We start from the raw sequence: 18,981 nt of genomic DNA, 5'->3' as shown, positions 1-18,981 counted from the left end.
CATGTGAGCTCAGGCTGGAGTCCTTGAGCACATGTCCAGTGATAAAATGCCTTCACCTGTATCTGAGTCTCACCAGTGAGGGCTCTGTTATCATGGATAAAATACTATCCCCATCCCCTCAATGAGCCAACACTGGAGGAGAGTGTAATTCAGCTGCCAGTCATGCCAGTGATCCCATCATGTGATCTCCCACATCTATTTGTCCTGTAGTTTAGGGTGGGCTTCTTTTCATTCCCTGTGACTGCTTCTGCAGGCAGAATTGCTCCCTATGTCAGTGAAAAACAGACACGAATAGCAGGCCGTGCTGGGTATGAAAGCAAGAGTGAATGTTCTCCCCCCCAAAACAGCTCCAAATCTGAACACAGAAGTCAAGGACTTGATGCAGGAATCGGTCAGTGAGATTCTCTGGCGTGTGCGCTGTTAATGTTATGTTTTATAGTTATAGGCAGACCAGATGATCATAATGGTTCCTTCAGGGTTTAAAATCTCTGGATCACCACCATCGTGTGTCGTACTGTTTTGGGTGTATCTAGCTTGCCTGTATACCACTCAAAGGCTGCAGCTTCCCTGCCTCCCGACACAGTTTCTGTCAGATGCTTCTAATCAAGGTTGGGGACAGGTCTCTAAGAAGCAGCTTCGCAAGCTGCTCAGAAGACCCTCTATAGAATGAGGACTTTGAGTCTGTGTTCGTACAGCACCAAGCACAATGGGGTCCTGGGCCATGACTGGGGTTCCTTGGGGCTACCATGATACAAATAATAATAATAATTTTCAACACAGGGTAATAGCACCAAAGTAGATATCCAGGAGTCCTTCTATGCTATCCGGTCACTTATGGCCATAGTCTTCGGGATCGATGCCTGTAGACCTTATAAGAGACAAGACATCCTCCAAAACAAGCTCACTGGGCTGTGGGAAGAGACCTTCTACTGCGTCTTCAATAATCAGTTCCTTGTGAAGGTAATGAGGAAAGCACCCACTCTCTGGGAGAAGACCCAATGAGGGGTAACCACTTTGTGCATGAGCTGGTTATAAGGAGCGGGGGTTCAGTCGATTCCTTCATTTTTGTCAGGCTCATGTCTCAGCATCATTCATCCTTGTCTTGAATTTCATTGGCAGAAATGTCAAAATTGTGGCCAGGATCAAATTTCCAAATAATCAGAAAGCTAAGACATTTTCACTGTTCTACATGAGACTGACCGGTACATTGGATACGGCTACTAAATTTCCCTGAATTTGTCTGGAGCATCCAGTGATATCAAAGAATTCAACCCCCCCTTGACATGCTGTGAGCCTGGAATTAGGCAACCTTCTGTTCACCTTTGCCTGAAATTACTCTCAATGTCGTTATGATGCCAGCTCATTGAGTCTAAGTCTTACTCTGTGGGTATAGCTCCTACCCCTTACAGGGCATTGGAGGAGACCTGGTGAGGAGAAATTCAACAAATTTTCCATCCAATCCTTTACTTGGACGGGGGTAATCCAGCCCAAGGCAGGGGGTGAGAGGGAGGGAGTTCAAAGCATGTAGAAGCATCTCCTTACTGATTCCATCATTGCGTGCCATTGATGGACAGCGACAATGCCACTGGTGGGTGGTGACTTTTGTGATGTGGATAACTGCTCTCTAGGTATTGGACTAAGATCCAGCAAATGCATGTAATGTAGTTCACCAAACAGTGGCCAGATGCGAACATCATAGTGACGTGGGTCAAATTCAAGCCATTGGCCTAGAAAGCAAAGCCTTCAGCTGGATGTCCTGGGACAAATTCTGAGCCATTAAGTCTCCACAGGGAAAGATTTATTTAAAAAAAAAAAAAAAAAGGCAACGAGCAATGTATATACGCCTTGCTGCTCTGGAACTTTCTTCTTGGCTGCTTTTCTGCTAATGTGCATTAACTCCCAAGCATGCTACACCTCTTGCTAACTATCCTGGTGTCTTCCTGACCAGTTCCCCATGTCAGTTGAGGTTTCTCACATGGACAATGAGACAAAGAAAAAGAAGAGGAAATGCTTTACCTCAGAGTCCTGCGGAAGGTGAGCAAACCCCATCACCAGATAAATGGGGTGAACAGACATCCCCGGCTAGGTACAAGTGAGAGATTGGGCTTGCAGGTGTTAAACCGTGCCCCAGATAGGTCATCAACATGGTAGAACATGGGTTGAGCATCTCTTGCTTGAGTGTAGATCCAGCTGTGCCACCTATGGCTGTAGAAGGTTCATCAACGTCTGCATGTGGCACAGCCCACCACTAGAGTACAGAGCACTACCCTGAGTGGGTTACAAAAACAGGGCTAGCAAACAGCTTTACTTTAATGGGCTGAGATGACCATTCACTTGGACTATCTTCCCCAAAGACTCAATAGGAGTGTCTTCCCTAAATCTGAGATGCTTTGTGGAGGCCCCTCCTGAACACATGGTCTGGGATTTTCAAAAGCAACTGTATGTCTTAGGAGCACAAGTCCTGCTGCAAGTCACTGGGATTTGTGTTCCTAAATCAGCCAGGGGCTCTTGAAAATCACCTCTCATAGCACTTGTTCCTGCTTTGAAAACTGGTCAGATTTTCTGAGTTGGAGCTTCCCCCTCCCAAGTTAAAAAGGTTCAGCTGCTTACCAGTTAAATGCTGGGTTAGAAATATGAGGCCAGATCCTCACCTGGTTTAACCTGATCTCAACATTGACTTCAACAGAGCTACGCTGATTTTCACTAACTGAGGAAGTAGCTTGAGGGGTTTTAACATTCAGGCTCAACAGGTGCAGGAGGGAATTAGTGAAAAGTTGAATTGATGTCAATTAAAAATACCCAATTTAAAGAATGAGCAAACCCCTGTCTGGTCTGTCCTGGCTTTTTTTCTCTCTACTTGAAGCCTGGCCTAATACACTGGTCTCATCCCTTTTCTTTTTCAGGCAGCAGAAGAAGCGACACTGATTTTCATCATTGATGAAGCCCAGTACATGGATGCTGCCTCCTGGGATTTTTTGGCAAAACTCCTCTCGAGTGTCCCCATCTTTATAGTCCTGTCATTGTCTCCCTTTGCCTCCAAAGAGCTGCTCCCTTGTGCTTCTGCCCAAGGCATCATGAAGAGCCCCAAGACCGCTGGTGTTGTCCTCCAGGAACTGGAGCCTTCCAAACTCTTGGAGATGGCCCGTCAGGCCCTTGGAGTGGTTAGCATTCCCAGAGAGATGGAAACATAAGTGCCCTTGTCACCTGACTAATCTGCATTAGCATGTGGAGAGGAACACGTCCACCAGGGAGGGACATCAAGCCTTAAGGGCCATGAATACAGAAAAACAGAAGGGTCATAGCTGCCCCCCCCCCCCACAGAGGGATTCAATGATTTGCCCCATGCCACACAGCAAATCCCTGGTCAAACTGGGAATAGAATCCAGAAGTCCTTACTCCCTGCCGCTGCTCTAAACTCTAGCCAGCGCCGTTTAAAGTATGCCCTGGTATTGTTACTGATTTGGGTCTCGATTCAGGAAAGCACTTAAGCACATTTTTGTTGCATGTGCTTAAATCCCATCAACTGCAATGGGACTTCAGTACCTGCGTACGTGGTTTCCTGAATCCAAATTTAATTTGAAAACCCTTTTCAGCTCGCCAGCTAAGCCAGGCAAACAATTTAGGGCAATCCTTCACCTCGTGAGGATTTCCTATTCCATTTGTTTCTTCCACTTCTGGGCCAGTTGCTTATTCCAGGGTCTTGGTTTTTACTGCTTAGCTTTCCCTCCCGATAATCAATGCATCATAAATGGGGGAAAAAAGATAAATGAAATCAGCTATTTATAAATATATTAAATGTGCTAAATTCCGTATTACCACTGAGAAGCTGCTTGCATTAGTAAGTGTTGGGCTTTCTCCTTTCTTTAGATTCCTCATACAAAGAAGCTCTGGGGTCCCATTGTACTGTGAAGCTTTACTGATGGACCTCCATGCTAATGAGGTTCTTGAGTTTTATCGCGTCCCAGAGGAGGACAAGGAAGAGGATGAGTGGGATAACCTGCCTAGTACGATTCACCTTCTTAACTCATCTAAATCCCATAGCTCTGTTCCCAGCCAGAGAACTCAGAATTCCAGTTTACATCTCTATTTCATGTTAGCTGGATCTTGGAAGGCATGGAGCAGGTCTGGATGATTTAGGGTATGGCTAATGGAACAGAGAGCCTTTCCCCTCTGTCTCTAGTTCAAAGTCAGCCCTGTGGCTAACAGAATAGAGAGCTTTTCACTTCTATGTCCCTGGTTCAAATCCAGCTCAGGGTGAGTAGAAGTTATCACCTTCATGCTCATGTCCTTCATACGCTATGGGTATGTCCTTCATACGCTCATGTCCTTCATACACTAGATACTATGGTGAGGATAGTGTAAGAACCTCCATAGAATAGAATAATACCTAATTCTTCTATAGCACTTTTCATCAGTAGCTCTTAAAGCGTCTTACAAAGTTCAATATCATTATCCCCACTTTACAGGTGGGGAAGCTGAGGCACAGGACAGGAACTGACTTGCCCAAAGTCACCCAGCAGGCTAGTGGTAGAGCTGGGAACAGAACCCGGGTTTCACAGTCCTTATCCAATGAGCTATTCACAAGGATACACATAGAATAGAATAGATTATGGGATTCTCCTCTACCTGTAGCCTGCTCACTCTGAATCAATCCTACCCAGGACCAGAAATCCAATCTTGGCTGAAAGGAAACTTCTTTAAATCACGGCGCCATCAACTTTTAAAAAACCTTAATGTTCATAACATTTCACTTGGGGATGATCTAACAACAGTTCCTGTCGTCTCTGTCTTCAGTTGAACTTTCTTTTGGGTCTGGACTTTGGTGCAGGAGCTGTTCTCAGTGAAGAGGAGGTGATAGATGATGCAGTGCTGCCATTAGCGACCTGGAAGCGCTTCCCTTGCTTAGAGGGGGAAAACAGCTCCTTTAGTGTGGCCTGGTGCGGATGTGATTCATCTGAGGCGATGTGGTTTGTAGGGAGATACAAAATAGCGTTTCAGCAAAGGCTATCGAGGGTGCTTAGAAACTAGACTGACACCAGAGCTATCAGCCCCTGCATCAAAGTGTTTGCAGTTTGCATTTGCTGGCAGGTGGAATAAACACTGAGGAAAGAAAGATGAGTTTTACAGAGACCTTTCTAATACCTATAGTGCAGAAGACTAAATAAATTAGCACAAATTCTTTAGCTCTCACTAGTTCATGGTTTAATTTTTATATATTTTTAAGATGAGCTCAAACTGTGCCGTTGTAAAATGTTTCCAAATGATTCCTTCTCTCCACGCAGCCAGTGCCATCAAATCGATACCCTACAGAGCGCCTATAGTCTCCTCCAAGGAAGACACAGAGCTTTACATTTGTACCACCAGGAAGGATGTGGACCTGGATGCCTTTCCACTCCCGGTGAGGCTGAAAGGTGAGCAGCTGATCGGCTGGTGCTCAGTGTGTCTCTTCAGAGGCAGTGGTCAAAGAGAAACGAAAAAGACCTGGGGAGCTGAATGCCGCAGTGCAGGTCTGAGATCCAGAGCTCATCACGGAGACAGGCTAAAGACTTTGGGAACTCTGTTAGACCGAGCTAGTGTGGAGCTTTCAATAAAAGGGGTATCTACTGCGTTCACCAGTGGTGCTTTTTGGATGCACAATCCAATTCAAGCTCCATTCTTTCCGCTTATTTATCTATCTAGGTACTTATGCAGTCTCATTGCCACAGTATCTGTGCCTTATGGTCTGGAGCGTATTTAGCTCCACAGCTCCCCTGTGAGCGAGGGAAGTATTATTTCTGAATTACATATGGGGAACTGAGGCACAGAGAAATGTAAGTGACTTGCCTTATGCTTCATATCACACAGGAGGTCTGTGAAAGGGAACTGAGCCTGAGTCTCCTGAGTCAGAAGCCTTATTCACTGGGTTCACGTCCAAATGGACTTGAATGATTGATCACAATGTACCTTGAACCCACCTGAAGTCAGTGCAAAATTGCATTCTGGGATTTCCTTTTGGTTGCCCGAGGCAACAGTGTTCACAAATGGTGTTGCCCTAAGGCACAGAGGGGGCTCCCTCAGTGTATTAATTTGTACTGAAAGAAGAGGTCAGGGATCCAAACAGGATTCTGCTACTTTCCTGGAATGGACTCAGGCTAAAGACCAGAGGGTCCATAATATATGGAATCTCAGTCCTTGTACAGGAGGCATCTATTGTACAAAACAAACAGGAGTGAGCAGGCTTCCACACAGCTTGCGTTCCAGTTTCATCTGGCTTTGTTTACCAGGGACCACACTCTGGGCCTGAGTCACTTATGCCAATCACTGAAGTCAGTGGAATTATACTGATCTAAAATGAGCATGAGTGGGAAAGGAGAATCATTGTCTGGAACTCTATGCAACATCCCAGAGATAGCGAGCAACTGAATAATATCCTGCGAGTTAATATATTCACGGGAGGAAGTTTATTGACTGATTGACTTCTTTGTCTGCTGAGATTGCTGTAGCCCAGTTGGACAGCTTGAGCCCCCATGAGCAGATGGCAGTTAAATGTACAGCTGTCATTGGCCATACGTTTACTCCAGAGCTGCTGCTGTACATCCTCCCGGAGTGGACAAACAAGAAGATGGAGGAGACACTCATGAGCCTGATCAATTTCCACGTGTTTGAGTGTTTTGGAAAAGAAGCCAGGGCTACACAGGCAGTAGGTTCCTGCCATTTACGCACACATCTGGGCCCCCTGACGATGCAAACCCTGGGGCCAGAGGAGTCTGAAGGTGAGCGGGGTTTTTAGTTTCCAGACCCCCCAGTGTTCCCTGGGAACTCCTTTGTTGCTCTCTCTTTTGGCCATACCTTGGAAATGATGGGCTGATGTCACTTTCTTTTGTCCCTTTGTGCCTGAGCCAATGCCTATTCAAGTCAATGGGAGTATTTCCTTCCATTGACTTTGTTGGAGTTTGGATCCAGCCCCACGTACATAGTCACTGGCCAGTGATGGTAGTTGAAATGGTGTCCCTAGCCTCTGTTTGTCAGAGGGTGGAGATGGATGGCAGGAAAGAGATCTCTTGATCATTACCTATTAGGTTCACTCCCTCTGGGGCACCTAGCATTGGCCAATGTCGGCGGACAGGATACTGGGCTGGATGGACCTTTGGTCTGACCCAGTACGGCTGTTCTTATGTTCATCTAATTTTTTGCATTCATAAGCGGTGGGGAAATTACTCCCTGGGAGGCTTAGGAGAATTTTGCATGAGGCTCTACAGCCATCGTAATCACATTGGCTCTGCTTTATTATTATTTATTTATACCGCTCCCTAGATGTGTAAAGCACTTCTATAAACAGCTAAAAAATGACAGGTCCCTGCCCAGAGGAAGAGTCAGTGTAAGCGGTTTCCAGTCAGATAAATCTGATGCAGTAATGTAATAAAGGAATCATTGCTGCTTTCCAGATGTCAGCCTGCAAGAGGAGCTGGGGATGTTGCAGCAGGATCAAGCAATGCGGTTCTGCACTCCCCTGCTGCCAGAAGGGGCCTAGGAGCTGTGGCTGGGGGATCAGAAGAAGGCCCTGCACCTCAAATGTGCCTCCTTCCTGGAGCACAAGGCTCACAAATGCAGAAGCTGTGGTGGAGGTGATTTCATTTCCTTCCACCGCTATGCCCTGGACACCCAGATGAGCAATGTAGACTCTGCTCGGACCAGCTAGTAAGACCAAGGGCACGGCTCTGGCGCTTTCTGAAGAAACTAGGAAGAGGCTTCAGACAAGCTTAGCACAAGGTAAACTGAAGTTCTTATTGAAACCCAGACAGTGGAGCTTCAGAGGAAAGAGCATAGAGGGACTGACAACCAGGGCCGGCTCTAGCCATTTCGCTGCCCCAAGCACGGTGGCACGCCACGGGGGGCGCTCTGCTGCTCGCTGGTCCCGCTGCTCCGGTGGACCTCCCACAGGCGTGCCTGCAGATGCTCCAGCGGAGCCGCGGGACCAGCGGACCCTTGGCAAGCCTGCGGGAGGTCCACTGGAGCCGCCTGCCGCCCTTCCGGCAAGCGACAGAGCGCCACCCATGGCATGCCGCCCCAAGCACATGCTTGGCGCGCTGGTGCCTGGAGCCGGCCCTGCTGACAATGCATTGCGGGGTGTTTGCGTTTTAGGGTTGTGCATTTTTGGAGGCTATAGTTCACACCAGTGCATGGGATATCCTGTAAGAGGATGAAGATGATACCTGTAGTCTCTGGAGCATAACATTGCAGTGTGTTGAATGATTGCACCAGTGTCTTGAAAACTCCTGTCCTCTTACATCCTGCAAGGTGCTGCTTCTCCATATGATATTTCCAGTTTTGGAAACTCTGTAAATGTGTTTCCTGCTTCTGTCAAACAAATGACAAACTGGGAAGACTAGTGATACATTAGCCGGCCTGAAATCTGCATTGTAACCCAGACGGCCAATACAGAACTAGGTCATCTGACTGGCTGACTGTGTCAGGCTTATCTAATGCCATGTCTGGTTTCTAATATATCAAATATCCAGATGCTTCTTGTATGCAGGTCAGAGCATTCTTGGATGCAGTTCCAGTGCTGAGCATCACATAAGGGGATAGAGGAACCACAGAGAGATTCCTAACTTACCAAACACACAGATCTAAAATAAAGTTCCAGCTTATGTGTTTGCAGTAGGCAAACCTGGTCACTAGTGCAGTTCCAGTCTCTGTTTGCACGAAGATAACGATGCCTGTGTAGAGCATTTCAGATTCAGAAGTTATTTTGTCTCATCTGTTTCAGATGCAGCAAAGAGGACCGATGTCCCTCTGGGGCAGGAACTCACCATAGAAACTCCCATGGCCTCATGTGAAGATAAAACTTCTTTGGCTGTCCAGCTGGGAACGTAGTTAGAATGGGGGAGGCTTTGAAAGGGGGACATAGAGAGAGAGAGGAGCCTGTCTGTTGTTATGGCTGTGAGAGTACTTACCTGGCTACCATTACCACAGTATCAGAGTGCCTCATGATTTTCAGTTGTAGTTGTCCTCACAGCAGATGGGGGACTAAAGCAGAGAGTCTAAGTGACTTGCATAAGGTGTGATGCTCTCCCGGGATGCCCAGAATCTTAAGCTACATGTTACCCCTCTGCCTCAGCAAGAGAGTGGTTTGCTGGAGCACAAACTGTGTGTCAGCTCCCTGCCACACCAATCTGTCCATCTCACCAGCAAATTCCTTGAGACTCTGCTAGTCTAAACCTTGCCTTGCAGGTGAACCCAGTTCCTAAGTTTCCCAGAGATGGCTGACCGTAATGTCAAGTCCCTCTCGCTGGACACTCACAGCAATTTTAGAGACTTAATTAGTTGATATGTAATTTAAACAAAGGCATCACGTCATACCCACCTCTGGGATGGAACCCGTCAGCTGTTTAACAGTGCACAGGAATGCAACACAACAGTTTAGCTGAGGAAGTGAAAGATACCCTATCCTAAACCATAAAGTAAATTTTGGAAGCTAGAACATGATTCATTTAACTCTTTTTTTTTAAACTTCCTTTTCAGATAATTTGCAGTGCAGGGCAAAATCAGTCATGAATAAACAGGTGTTGCCAGACGATCATCTCCGGTATGGTAGGGGGGATCTTTGATCACCTGTGTTCTTAAAGAGCAAATTAATTCCTTGGGAACAGTTGCTCACGGGACTGGGACTGGAAATGAGATAACAGAACTTTTCAGCTCGAAGCCCATTAGTTCAGATCTGGCTCAGCTAGGATCTAATCCAAAACTCATCAAAATTAATGGGCAGACTCCTATTGACTTCAGTGAACTTAGGATCAGGCCCTTGGTCAATGATAAAAAGTTATTGCTGTTTTTTGCAAGGATATTGCACAATTATTAGACAGGGTTCAGACAAGGGTGACTGGAATGATTAAGGGCCTGGCAAAACTCTAATATGAAGCTAGATTGAACAGACTGGGATCAAGAGGGGACATAAAAGTATATCAAGTAATTGATGGTGTAGAGAAGGCAGATTGGGAGTTTTTGTTCTTCCTCGTCATTGCACAAGAACAAGGGGACATTCAATGAAATAAAAAAAAACCTTTTTTCCCCAGTGCGTAACTGGAACTCATAGCTATAGGAAGTCACTGAGGCCAAGAGTTTAGCAAGATTCAGAAAGGGCATGGACATTTATATGAGTAACAAGAGCGTCCAGAGTTATAACAGTTAATGCTAACAAACTTAGGAAGGGGAGAAAACCTCATGCTTTAGCCTATCTCTGTCTGAGAGACCAGGATGAGAACTAGTGTGGGGGAGCAGATTATCCCACCTCTGCCTGCTGGGGGTTCTCACACCTTCTGGAGACCTATAACCTGCTGGTTGCTATTGCAGACCTGATTGATCCAGTCTGGAAATGCCTATGTTGCAGTTCTTGATTGCTGTTGGGGAGCCTGCGCACAGCGGATTTTTGATGGTGGTATAAATGCTTTATACTGGATTTTCGATCTAGTTAGGTCTGGCCCCCACCACTATAGTATCTGGGCACCTTATTAACTTCACAGCAGCCTGTGAGCTACAGCATTGTTGTTATCCCCATTTTACAGATGGGGAAATGGAGGTGCTTGCCCAAGGTCACACAGGCAGTCAGTGGCAGAGCAGGGAACTGAACCTGGTACTCCTGAATCTCAGTCCCATGTCTTAACTTCAAGCCCATCCTTCCTCGGTTGGTGGGTGATGCCAGACGACTTGGGAATTTTTATGTCAATTTAAAGGAAACAATTTTTTTTTTTTAGTTAAATTTTGGAGTGTTTAATATTTTCTGCAGTAGGGGTTCCCCAATGCCCGTGTGGATACTGGGGACTGAGCCCTGATGGGATCATCCCCAGGGGATCCTTTAGCGATATTCAACTTGGGCTACAGCGGTCATGCCCTCTCTTCTGTCTCACTATAGAGTTGAACAGGAGTTCCTGGACAGAGTGGACAAGATGATTAAGTACCATAAACGTGGCAAAGAGGAAGCCACAAACCTGGCACCCTGTGAATGTGGAGAGAGAGTGGAGTCGGTGGTCTCTGCCCTAGCCTGCCATTGCCTGATGGTGAATGACAGAACCAGGGCTTTTTATTATCTGCTGGAGTCTGTGGCTGCTTCCTTACATTTATCCAACAATTATATGGTGAGTTGGCATCCATAAGTTCCTGCATCTCTAGCTGACCTAACCTAAAGCTGGTGCTGGATAAGTTTCCTCTGGCTAATAAATAGGGGGTGGGGTGGCCAGAATTGTGTGCTTTGGGCAGGCGGTGGCCCAGTCTCTCACCGTATCTCCCTGTGTTTGCTTGAGGCATACTTGTATCTGAAGAAAGCAAGTGGCCTACAGGAATTGTCAGCGTTGGCAGTGTTCCCTTGTCTGAAGAGACCAAAACTGAAGATCAACCAGTTTGAGGAAGCCACTTTCTGTAGCCTCAGGGGAGAGGTAAGATGCCCGGTAGATGCCGGAGGATGTCCAAAGATGATATTAAGTATCAGAGGGGTAGCCGTGTTAGTCTGGATCTGTAAAAGCAGCAAAGAGTCCTGTGGCACCTTGTAGACTAACAGACGTATTGGAGCATGGAGCATCCGACTAAGTGGGTATTCACCCACGAAAGCTCATACTCCAGTATGTCTGTTAATCTATAAGGTGCCACAGGATTCTTCAAAGATGATATGGTTCGCGGGGTTTCTGACTCTTGCTCTCTGCCTTTCCCATGAGCCCCAACTCCTGTGCAAACCCGTCAAGGTTCTATCACCCATCCATCTCACCATTACCACCTTAAAAAAGGTTGGAGCAAAATCAGGAGCCCACCTGCTTTTGCCGTCTAACTGCCGAGACTGCTGCGTTTTGCTAATAAAGTGCGCAATCCGAGCACTCTCTCGGATCCTGGCTGCCCTGGAGGAGCAAGTAGCAGCAGCAACCCAAGGAATACACAGTATTCCCCTCATATCTGCTCCTGGCTTTGGGTTTGCAAACTCCTCTTTCAGCTGCAGACACCACCATCTCCTTTTGGAGGCCAACCTTGCCACAGTGGCATCTTCAGATCTTCCTATCTCCTGATTTGATTACTGCAGTGTTTGTGAGGCACTCAGATATTAGCAGGGACCACAGTAGAACCTAGACAGTCAGATACACAGTACCTTATTATTCCTTTGTTGGGTACCTGCCGCTCAGTTTGTCTGCAGGACCCCACCTCAACCCTGTTTTATCTTAAAATGCAGAAAATGTCATTCACCCTCCCTGACCTTGTCAGACTCTCTCCCCTAGGTGCAATTATGCAGTGGCATTGTTGCAGTGGTTGCCTTACTAGTCACTCCCCATGCAGGTCTGCTTCAACATGGGCCAAATCGCACTGGCCAAGAAACTGATCAAGAGGGCCCTCTGCTTACTGCACAAGGGATTTCCCCGTACCTGGCTCGGAGCCTTTTTCCAGTCCTTACTCGAAGAATCCAAACACTCTGTGTATCATACTCAGCAGCGTCAGGCCCAACACACAGAGTAAGAAGCGGAATCTCAGTCAGATGATTGTGTGTCTTAGCCCTCATCCCCAGTGGCTATTTGCAAATGTCACCATGGAAACTGAACACAATAGGCGTGATTGGCATGCTGTGTTCAAGAGGGTTTCTAATGGGCCCCTTTGCTTGATCTCTCATTATTTAATTAGCAGTTACCGTATATGTTTGACTTGCTGTGACCACTAATATCTAACAATGTCTTTCCAGTGGGAAGGCATTAGCTGTCCTGCAGCAGCAAATCCACTGCCTCTCCTTGTTCTGGCAGCTCTACAGCCTGGACTCTACCGCCAACAGGAAGTACTCCCGGCTGGCAGCCCTGATGGAAATAAATTTGGCAAATGCGTCTGAGAACAAGATGCAGGTGTGTGTGCCCTTTGCTAATAATCCTGGTATAGATGGCAAAGGTCTAGCTACCTCATCTCTCCAGGCGCATATCCTCCACTCATCAGCATGGCACCAGAAGTAATAATCCCTGAGAAGACGGAAGTACCCAGAAGGCTTCTAAAATTAGGACATTTTATGCCCTGGGGTAATGTCTCTGGGCACAGGCAGTATTTGAGTGAACGCAGTGTGGGGTTGATTGAGAACAGAAAGGCTTTGCGTTGTCATATTGCAAACTATAAATGAGCTGGCAATTAAAAAAAAAGAAAGAAAGAAAGAAAAAGCTTTGCAAGAGAAGTTACCATTAGCCCAGCCTTGGAAGCATGGGGAAAAATTAAAAGTCAAATATGTCACTACATTTTTAATTAGAAAAGTCTCTGTGGCAATCAGATAACCATCGAGTGCCAGCATGATTTTTAAAACCCTGCCCCATGTTATCCTGCTCCAGACCTCCACTGAGCACGTGCTGCTTCCAGCTCTGTGCTGTTGTCTCTAGGTAGGGAAATTTTCCTCCACCTAAACATACCATCTACAATGAGCCACCATGTTCTATCTGGGCAAGATCCCCAGGCTTTCTCCGAAACTAGGGTCTTCTCCAGCTTGGCCTGCTGCGTGGCTTTTCCTTCAACAGCCTTGTATTTTCTTTATACCGGTTGGTGAGTTTCAGCAGGGTGCATTTTCATTTCTTCTTTTCAATGCCTTAGATCATTTCGACGTATATGGATTTTTCACAGTTCTCCCAAAGTATGGGCTATAAAGACGAGTGGCTAAAATATGAGATGATGACTATCCAGAGAAGTTCCCAGTGCAACTTCACCTTCACCAGGGAGAGGTTGCTGATGACAGCTCAGTTAGCTCAGGCACTGGTCTATAGCAAGCTCTACTTGGGTCATCTGACCAGATCCATCCAGTTGGGTGAGTCCATTCTAACCGTTTGCTGGGAAGGAGAGTTTATACGCATAAACCCACACACCATATATACAGACATATTTATTCTTTCTTCAACAGGCTTTCAAGCTCACACAATGTGTGTGTGTCTCCGGAAAACCAGCCTCCACTGCCTGGTTCTTTCAGTTCTCTTCAAATCTGCGTTCCTGAAGAACAAGTATTATCATCATTTCATTTTGCTGTATTAACTCTCTGTAGTTGGGGTATTTATGTTGCATTGGTCAAGATGATTTATAAAGAGAGATGGAAGAATGAGTATAGATGGGAAAATGAAGTGGCCTAAGAAAGACAGGATAGAGATGGAAGAAGGGTCCTAAAGATGGTGCGATTGTTGGGTGTAGATGGAGGGGGAGGTGTGGATTGATTTTAACCTGGCAAGGATCAACAGTATGATACAGCAAGCTGGAAAGGCCACTGTTGAATCAGTGCTGGTGCCAACTCCTGTTAGCATTTTAGGGTCAGAGCTCCCTTCAGACTTTCCCTTTGCACAACAGGGTCTCAAGGGATTGTTTATAATGGCACTCTTAGAGCTCGTAGGTCTTATTTTGTAGGTACGCCTAATGCGTCAGAGTCTTGGAGTGGCTGTGGGAACTCTCTACTCAAGAGGAGAGCATCATTGTCTTGGCATGTTTCTATTCAGTCTGCTTAGACCTGCTGCTTTGTGATGCTGGTAAGTGCTACCTGTAGTTTAAGAACAAGGGTGGCCACACACTGCTGTCCTCTGCCAGGATTCATGCTGTTTTCATGATGGAAAGAGGCATTTAATGAAGCTCCTACACTGACTGGGAGGGTTGTGTTACCAGCAGTATCCATTATGGCCATTAGTAGTATCTTTGTTGCTGTAGAACCTAGGAGCTGTACTCATGGATCAGGACCACATTGCGCAAGGCGCTGTACAAACACAGAACAAAGACAGTTTCTGTCCCAAAGAGCTTACGCTCTAAATGTAAAAGGGAGACATCATCATCATGAAGCAGAGCATCAGGAATGTTGAGGTAGTTTTTGCATGCCTAGACTCAGATGTTTCAAGGGGACTCCGAGATGGCCAGAAAAGAGTACAACTCGGAAAGGCATCTGCTAGCCTCTTATGCAGCTATGCCTTTCTCAGGCCCTCTCAGTTTCTCTTCTGGTGGGACCTTAGTGTGTGAAGAGGGGATTCATTGCTCTTCCTACCATGAGTTTTTTATATAGAGAGTTTTAATGTAAGGAAAGAAAATCCCTGTTGGCCTACGGAGGCCATTTTTCTTTCTTTTGGACAGTTTTGAAAGCTGACTTTGGGCTGCTGATCAGACACTAGATGGGACCAATCTGTGTGCTACTGACATATTTAGAGGAAGCACAGAGAGAGAGCAGTGCTGGCTTTGTCCAACGGGATGGGCTTATCTGGTTTCCACCTCTACACTACAAGCTGGGGTTAGTGGCTTTGAATCTACCGTAGGTCTGGCTTTTGCCAGGGAACCTACCAGATTCCTTATTAATGGGCAAAACATCAAAAGGGAAAGCATGTTTTTATAGGACCTATTTGATCAAAAAACAAACTTAATTTCCTAAAGCCATGGCCTTAGGATTGAGTAGACCACTATGGGGTGCAGGGGTTTATTCTCAGGAAGCACTACCTGGTAAGGATGCCTTCTCTAGGAGGAAAGGTAACTGACACGTTCATGCTAACTCATTACTGATGCTTCCTGATGGAACCAGGGACATGATGCTTCACTAAAAAGGCCAGATTCAATCAGCATCCAGCTATGATTTAAAGTGACGACCCAAGGTCCTTATCACCAAACATGCACCCACGTGAACAGCCATTGTGAGGTCTCTTCTGTTCCGACACTGTCTCTGATGCCCATTTCTTTTGCAGGGTTTGATTACAGGCCCATTGAGGAGTGCCTGCAGTTCATAAACCAATATGAAGCTAGCTGCATCCTTAAGTCTCAGAGCAACATCTTGCTGAGTCTATATTCCTCTTTGGCAATCTGGTAATACAGGGGTCTCATCAGATACTTCTCTGTGTTGGGGCTTTAGCTCTTGCACTCTTTTGTGTGCTGTGGGGGAAAGAACCATGATCCTGTAGGTATGGAATTGGGTGCAGAATTCACTCCCTGCTGCAGAATCTATATATTTTTAAAAAATAAAGCCAACATTTTCCAATTTGGGGACCTAAATTCCGGCATTTGGATAGAAGCGGCCTGATTTTCATAGCGTTGAGCATCTGCAGCTCCCATTGACTTTAATGGAAGCTACAGGTGCTCATCTGCTCTGAAAATGAAATGGCCCTTTCATGTAACTGCCTAGGGCACATACGGAATTAGGGCGACATTCACCCCTGTGCAGAGGCCAGCACAAAACCTTGTCTCCATTTAAGTCCCTCTTAAACCCTCAAAATAGAGGAGGCTCTTTTCTCATCTGTCCCACTGTAATGAGTGGCTCTGCAAAGCCACCTGCGGCTCCTTCCAAGCTGCTGTAAGAATATAAGCGGGGTTGTTGAGTGCAATATTAAAGCAGCCTTGGCCATCGGTGAATAGAAGAGGTTGATGACTTCCTTCCTGTTTGTTTGGAGGTTTGGCAGACTCCAGCACTGGGATCTGTTCGAGGACAATTTCACAAAGGCCCAGTGGTTGGTGAGCAGAACGAACGCGTCCCTTTTTGGCACTCGTGGCTTTTTTAGATTCCTGGAATGCCAGGGGCTGTTGCTACGGAGAGTCATGGAAGACATGCCCAAGAAGGTCCGGGAGACTCGCAGCTCAACGCTCAGGGTGATTTTTCTTTTATGTCAATCCCAGTGCTTATGTAAGGGAAGGACTGGTAACAACCAGGCCTGGTCTGAGCAGGTATTGTGCATGCATAGCTCTTCCACTTGGATCTGTTACATGCCGTTCTCTTCCAGTCCTGGTGTCCATTATACTTGGCCTCCACGTGACTCTGCCAATGCACACAGCACCCTCTGCTAGTCCAGTCCACGTGCCCATATAATTCTGCCAATGAACCTCATTAGCCTTTTGCAAAAATTCCCCATGGCTGCTCACAGGGAGTCAGCTCCACCAGGATCAGCTACATAGAAGCCCTAGTGTAGACAGGCTGCTGCCACCATTTTAAGCACCACATCCCCAACCCCGTACTCAGAGCAGGTCTATTCTCCTCTCTTTAGTACTTCGAAGAATTCCTTTCTCGCTGCTCGACGAGTCTGGTCTACCACACGAGGGTTTACAGCCTGAAAGCCTCTGTTAACCTCCTGGGAGATGAAGATAAGAGCCAGGTCCCTTTGTCGAAGGGTCTCAAACTTTCGGCCACTTCCCACAACAGGCTGGAGGAAACATCTCTCAGTGTGAGCCCTGACAGTGTCCAGAACAAGGTGAGCCGTGACTCTTCCCTTTGAATGCCAGGGGAGCTGAGCTCTGGGGTGCCAATAGAAACAAAGTGGGCAATTGTAGTTGCAGTGCAATGGGCATCGAGTGACAACTTGGTATAACTTTCGTTCTGAATGTAACAATAACATGATGGACAACACCCCTGGGCGCAGTTGGGTCCCAAACTACCATGTTTACTAGTGCACACAAATGTGCAAAGCCTAGCTACATACACCGTCTTGCTCTGTCTCTGACTGGTTTTCTGGTGGCTTCTAAAACATAAAACACGATGAGCACCACTAGAGGGCTCACAAACTATTTAAAGGGAGTCTATCATTCACTATATAACTTGTGGAGGGAATTGTCAGGGTCTGCAGTGGAACTGATGTAGGTACACAGAGATCCCACTGGAGAAGTCTTTGTTGCAGGTTCACCATTTTGGCTCCCCCATAAATTTCCCCCTATGATACAGCCCCTGCTAAACTGCAGATTTAGTTACTTAAGAAATGCAGAGATTCGGCATTAAGGGGAGCGGGTCTAGGTTTCATCTGCTTCTTTATTTTCCCTGGCTCTCTATAGACCCCATGGCACCTGTGCATCCAAAAAGACTGACAAGAATTCCCATTGCAGCCCTTTTACTGCTGCTCCAACTTGGTCAGCAGGGGCCACTGTGAAACATGAGTTTCAACTTCCCTTCTCATGACCTTCTGACCTGATGTTCTTAGCCCCTGTGGCCTGTGGGTCAGAGATCTGGCTCTCCCACTGTATAGGGCACAGATGCCATGACAGAACTAGCAGTAGGAGGACAAACAAGGTGCACTTTGCTTTCTGCTCTTCGGTAACTCAGGCAAACATCTTAAGCTGAACATTTTCTCCTCCCGTCTTGCCCTCTTGGGCATCGTCTCAGCCTCCACTATTGTTATAAACCATGCTGAGAAGATTTCCTGTTTTGTGCACAGAATCAGGGCTCCGGCAGAGTCGAAGAGCTGAAGGACAGCAAAGATCAGGATGAAGAGGGCACACGAGAATACATGAAATCTGTCACATCGAGGCTGAAATCCGAACCCAGGGTGGAGGAACTGACCTTTGTTCATCTCCAGCTGGGGCAAACTCCCGCATCCCCCACACACGCTGCCCACTGGTGAGCCTATGGAATATATCAGCACTGCACCCCGCACCTTGCCCTCAATGTCCAGAAAACCCCAGGGTGACGATGACAAAGTCTGAGGGGGCAGGAGAGACTGTCCGAGCTGGGACATTGCTGGGTAGGGTGGAGGGTTTGTTGGAATTTGGAGCACGTACATTGAAAACCTGCCTCGTCGTGGCTCAGAGGCCAGCAGAGAATTTTAGGAGGGACACTGGAAAAATGGGGAAAAGTAACACAAAGGGGTTCTTTTCTTTTAGTCTTTGTAGTTCAGTGGTGTTTGTGGGACCCTGGAATGATTTGGGATAACTCTGTAATTCTGTGTAGCCCATGAAAGCTCATGCTGAAATAAATTTGTTAGTCTCTGAGGTGCCACAAGTACTCCTGTTCTTTTTGTGGATACAGACTAACAAGCCTGCTACTCTGAAATCTGTATTTAAGGGGTATGATGACACTGCAGTCAAACACCAGGGACTGGCTTGTGTTAACTGACTCGGCTTGCAGGGCTCTGGCTGTGAGGCTGTAAAATTGCAATGTGGCTATTTGGGCTAGAGCCCAGGCTCTGAGGGGTCTCAGAACCAGCTGTGGGTGTTTCACTGTAGTGCAGACATACCCTAGGATAACCTGGGAGTGGGGCAAGGTTCTGTGACAGTCCTACTGAGACCCCACTTCAAGCATAT

At 46.7% G+C, this 18,981-nt stretch overlaps 1 protein-coding gene across 1 annotated transcript in view; it reads left to right on the top strand.

Annotated features, from left to right (window-relative positions):
• Positions 1–18,669, top strand: part of LOC127051459 (adenylate cyclase type 10-like) — a 31,514-nt gene extending 12,845 nt beyond the window's left edge. Inside the window, exons 8-23 of the mRNA XM_050953789.1 lie at positions 781–960; positions 2,904–3,144; positions 5,283–5,411; positions 6,561–6,752; positions 9,505–9,568; positions 10,892–11,114; positions 11,217–11,411; positions 12,295–12,467; positions 12,692–12,845; positions 13,570–13,780; positions 13,874–13,970; positions 14,374–14,483; positions 15,672–15,789; positions 16,371–16,566; positions 16,959–17,162; positions 18,117–18,669. Coding sequence (XP_050809746.1) covers positions 781–960; positions 2,904–3,144; positions 5,283–5,411; positions 6,561–6,752; positions 9,505–9,568; positions 10,892–11,114; positions 11,217–11,411; positions 12,295–12,467; positions 12,692–12,845; positions 13,570–13,780; positions 13,874–13,970; positions 14,374–14,483; positions 15,672–15,789; positions 16,371–16,566; positions 16,959–17,162; positions 18,117–18,302 — 2,673 coding nt within the window. The 3' untranslated portion in view covers positions 18,303–18,669. The remainder of the gene's footprint in view (positions 1–780; positions 961–2,903; positions 3,145–5,282; positions 5,412–6,560; positions 6,753–9,504; positions 9,569–10,891; positions 11,115–11,216; positions 11,412–12,294; positions 12,468–12,691; positions 12,846–13,569; positions 13,781–13,873; positions 13,971–14,373; positions 14,484–15,671; positions 15,790–16,370; positions 16,567–16,958; positions 17,163–18,116) is intronic.
• The last annotated feature ends 312 nt before the right edge of the window (positions 18,670–18,981 follow it).

Source organism: Gopherus flavomarginatus, chromosome 5, assembly GCF_025201925.1.
Source record: "Gopherus flavomarginatus isolate rGopFla2 chromosome 5, rGopFla2.mat.asm, whole genome shotgun sequence".
Classification (NCBI taxonomy): domain Eukaryota; kingdom Metazoa; phylum Chordata; order Testudines; family Testudinidae; genus Gopherus; species Gopherus flavomarginatus.
This window is presented reverse-complemented; position numbering and strand designations above follow the sequence as displayed.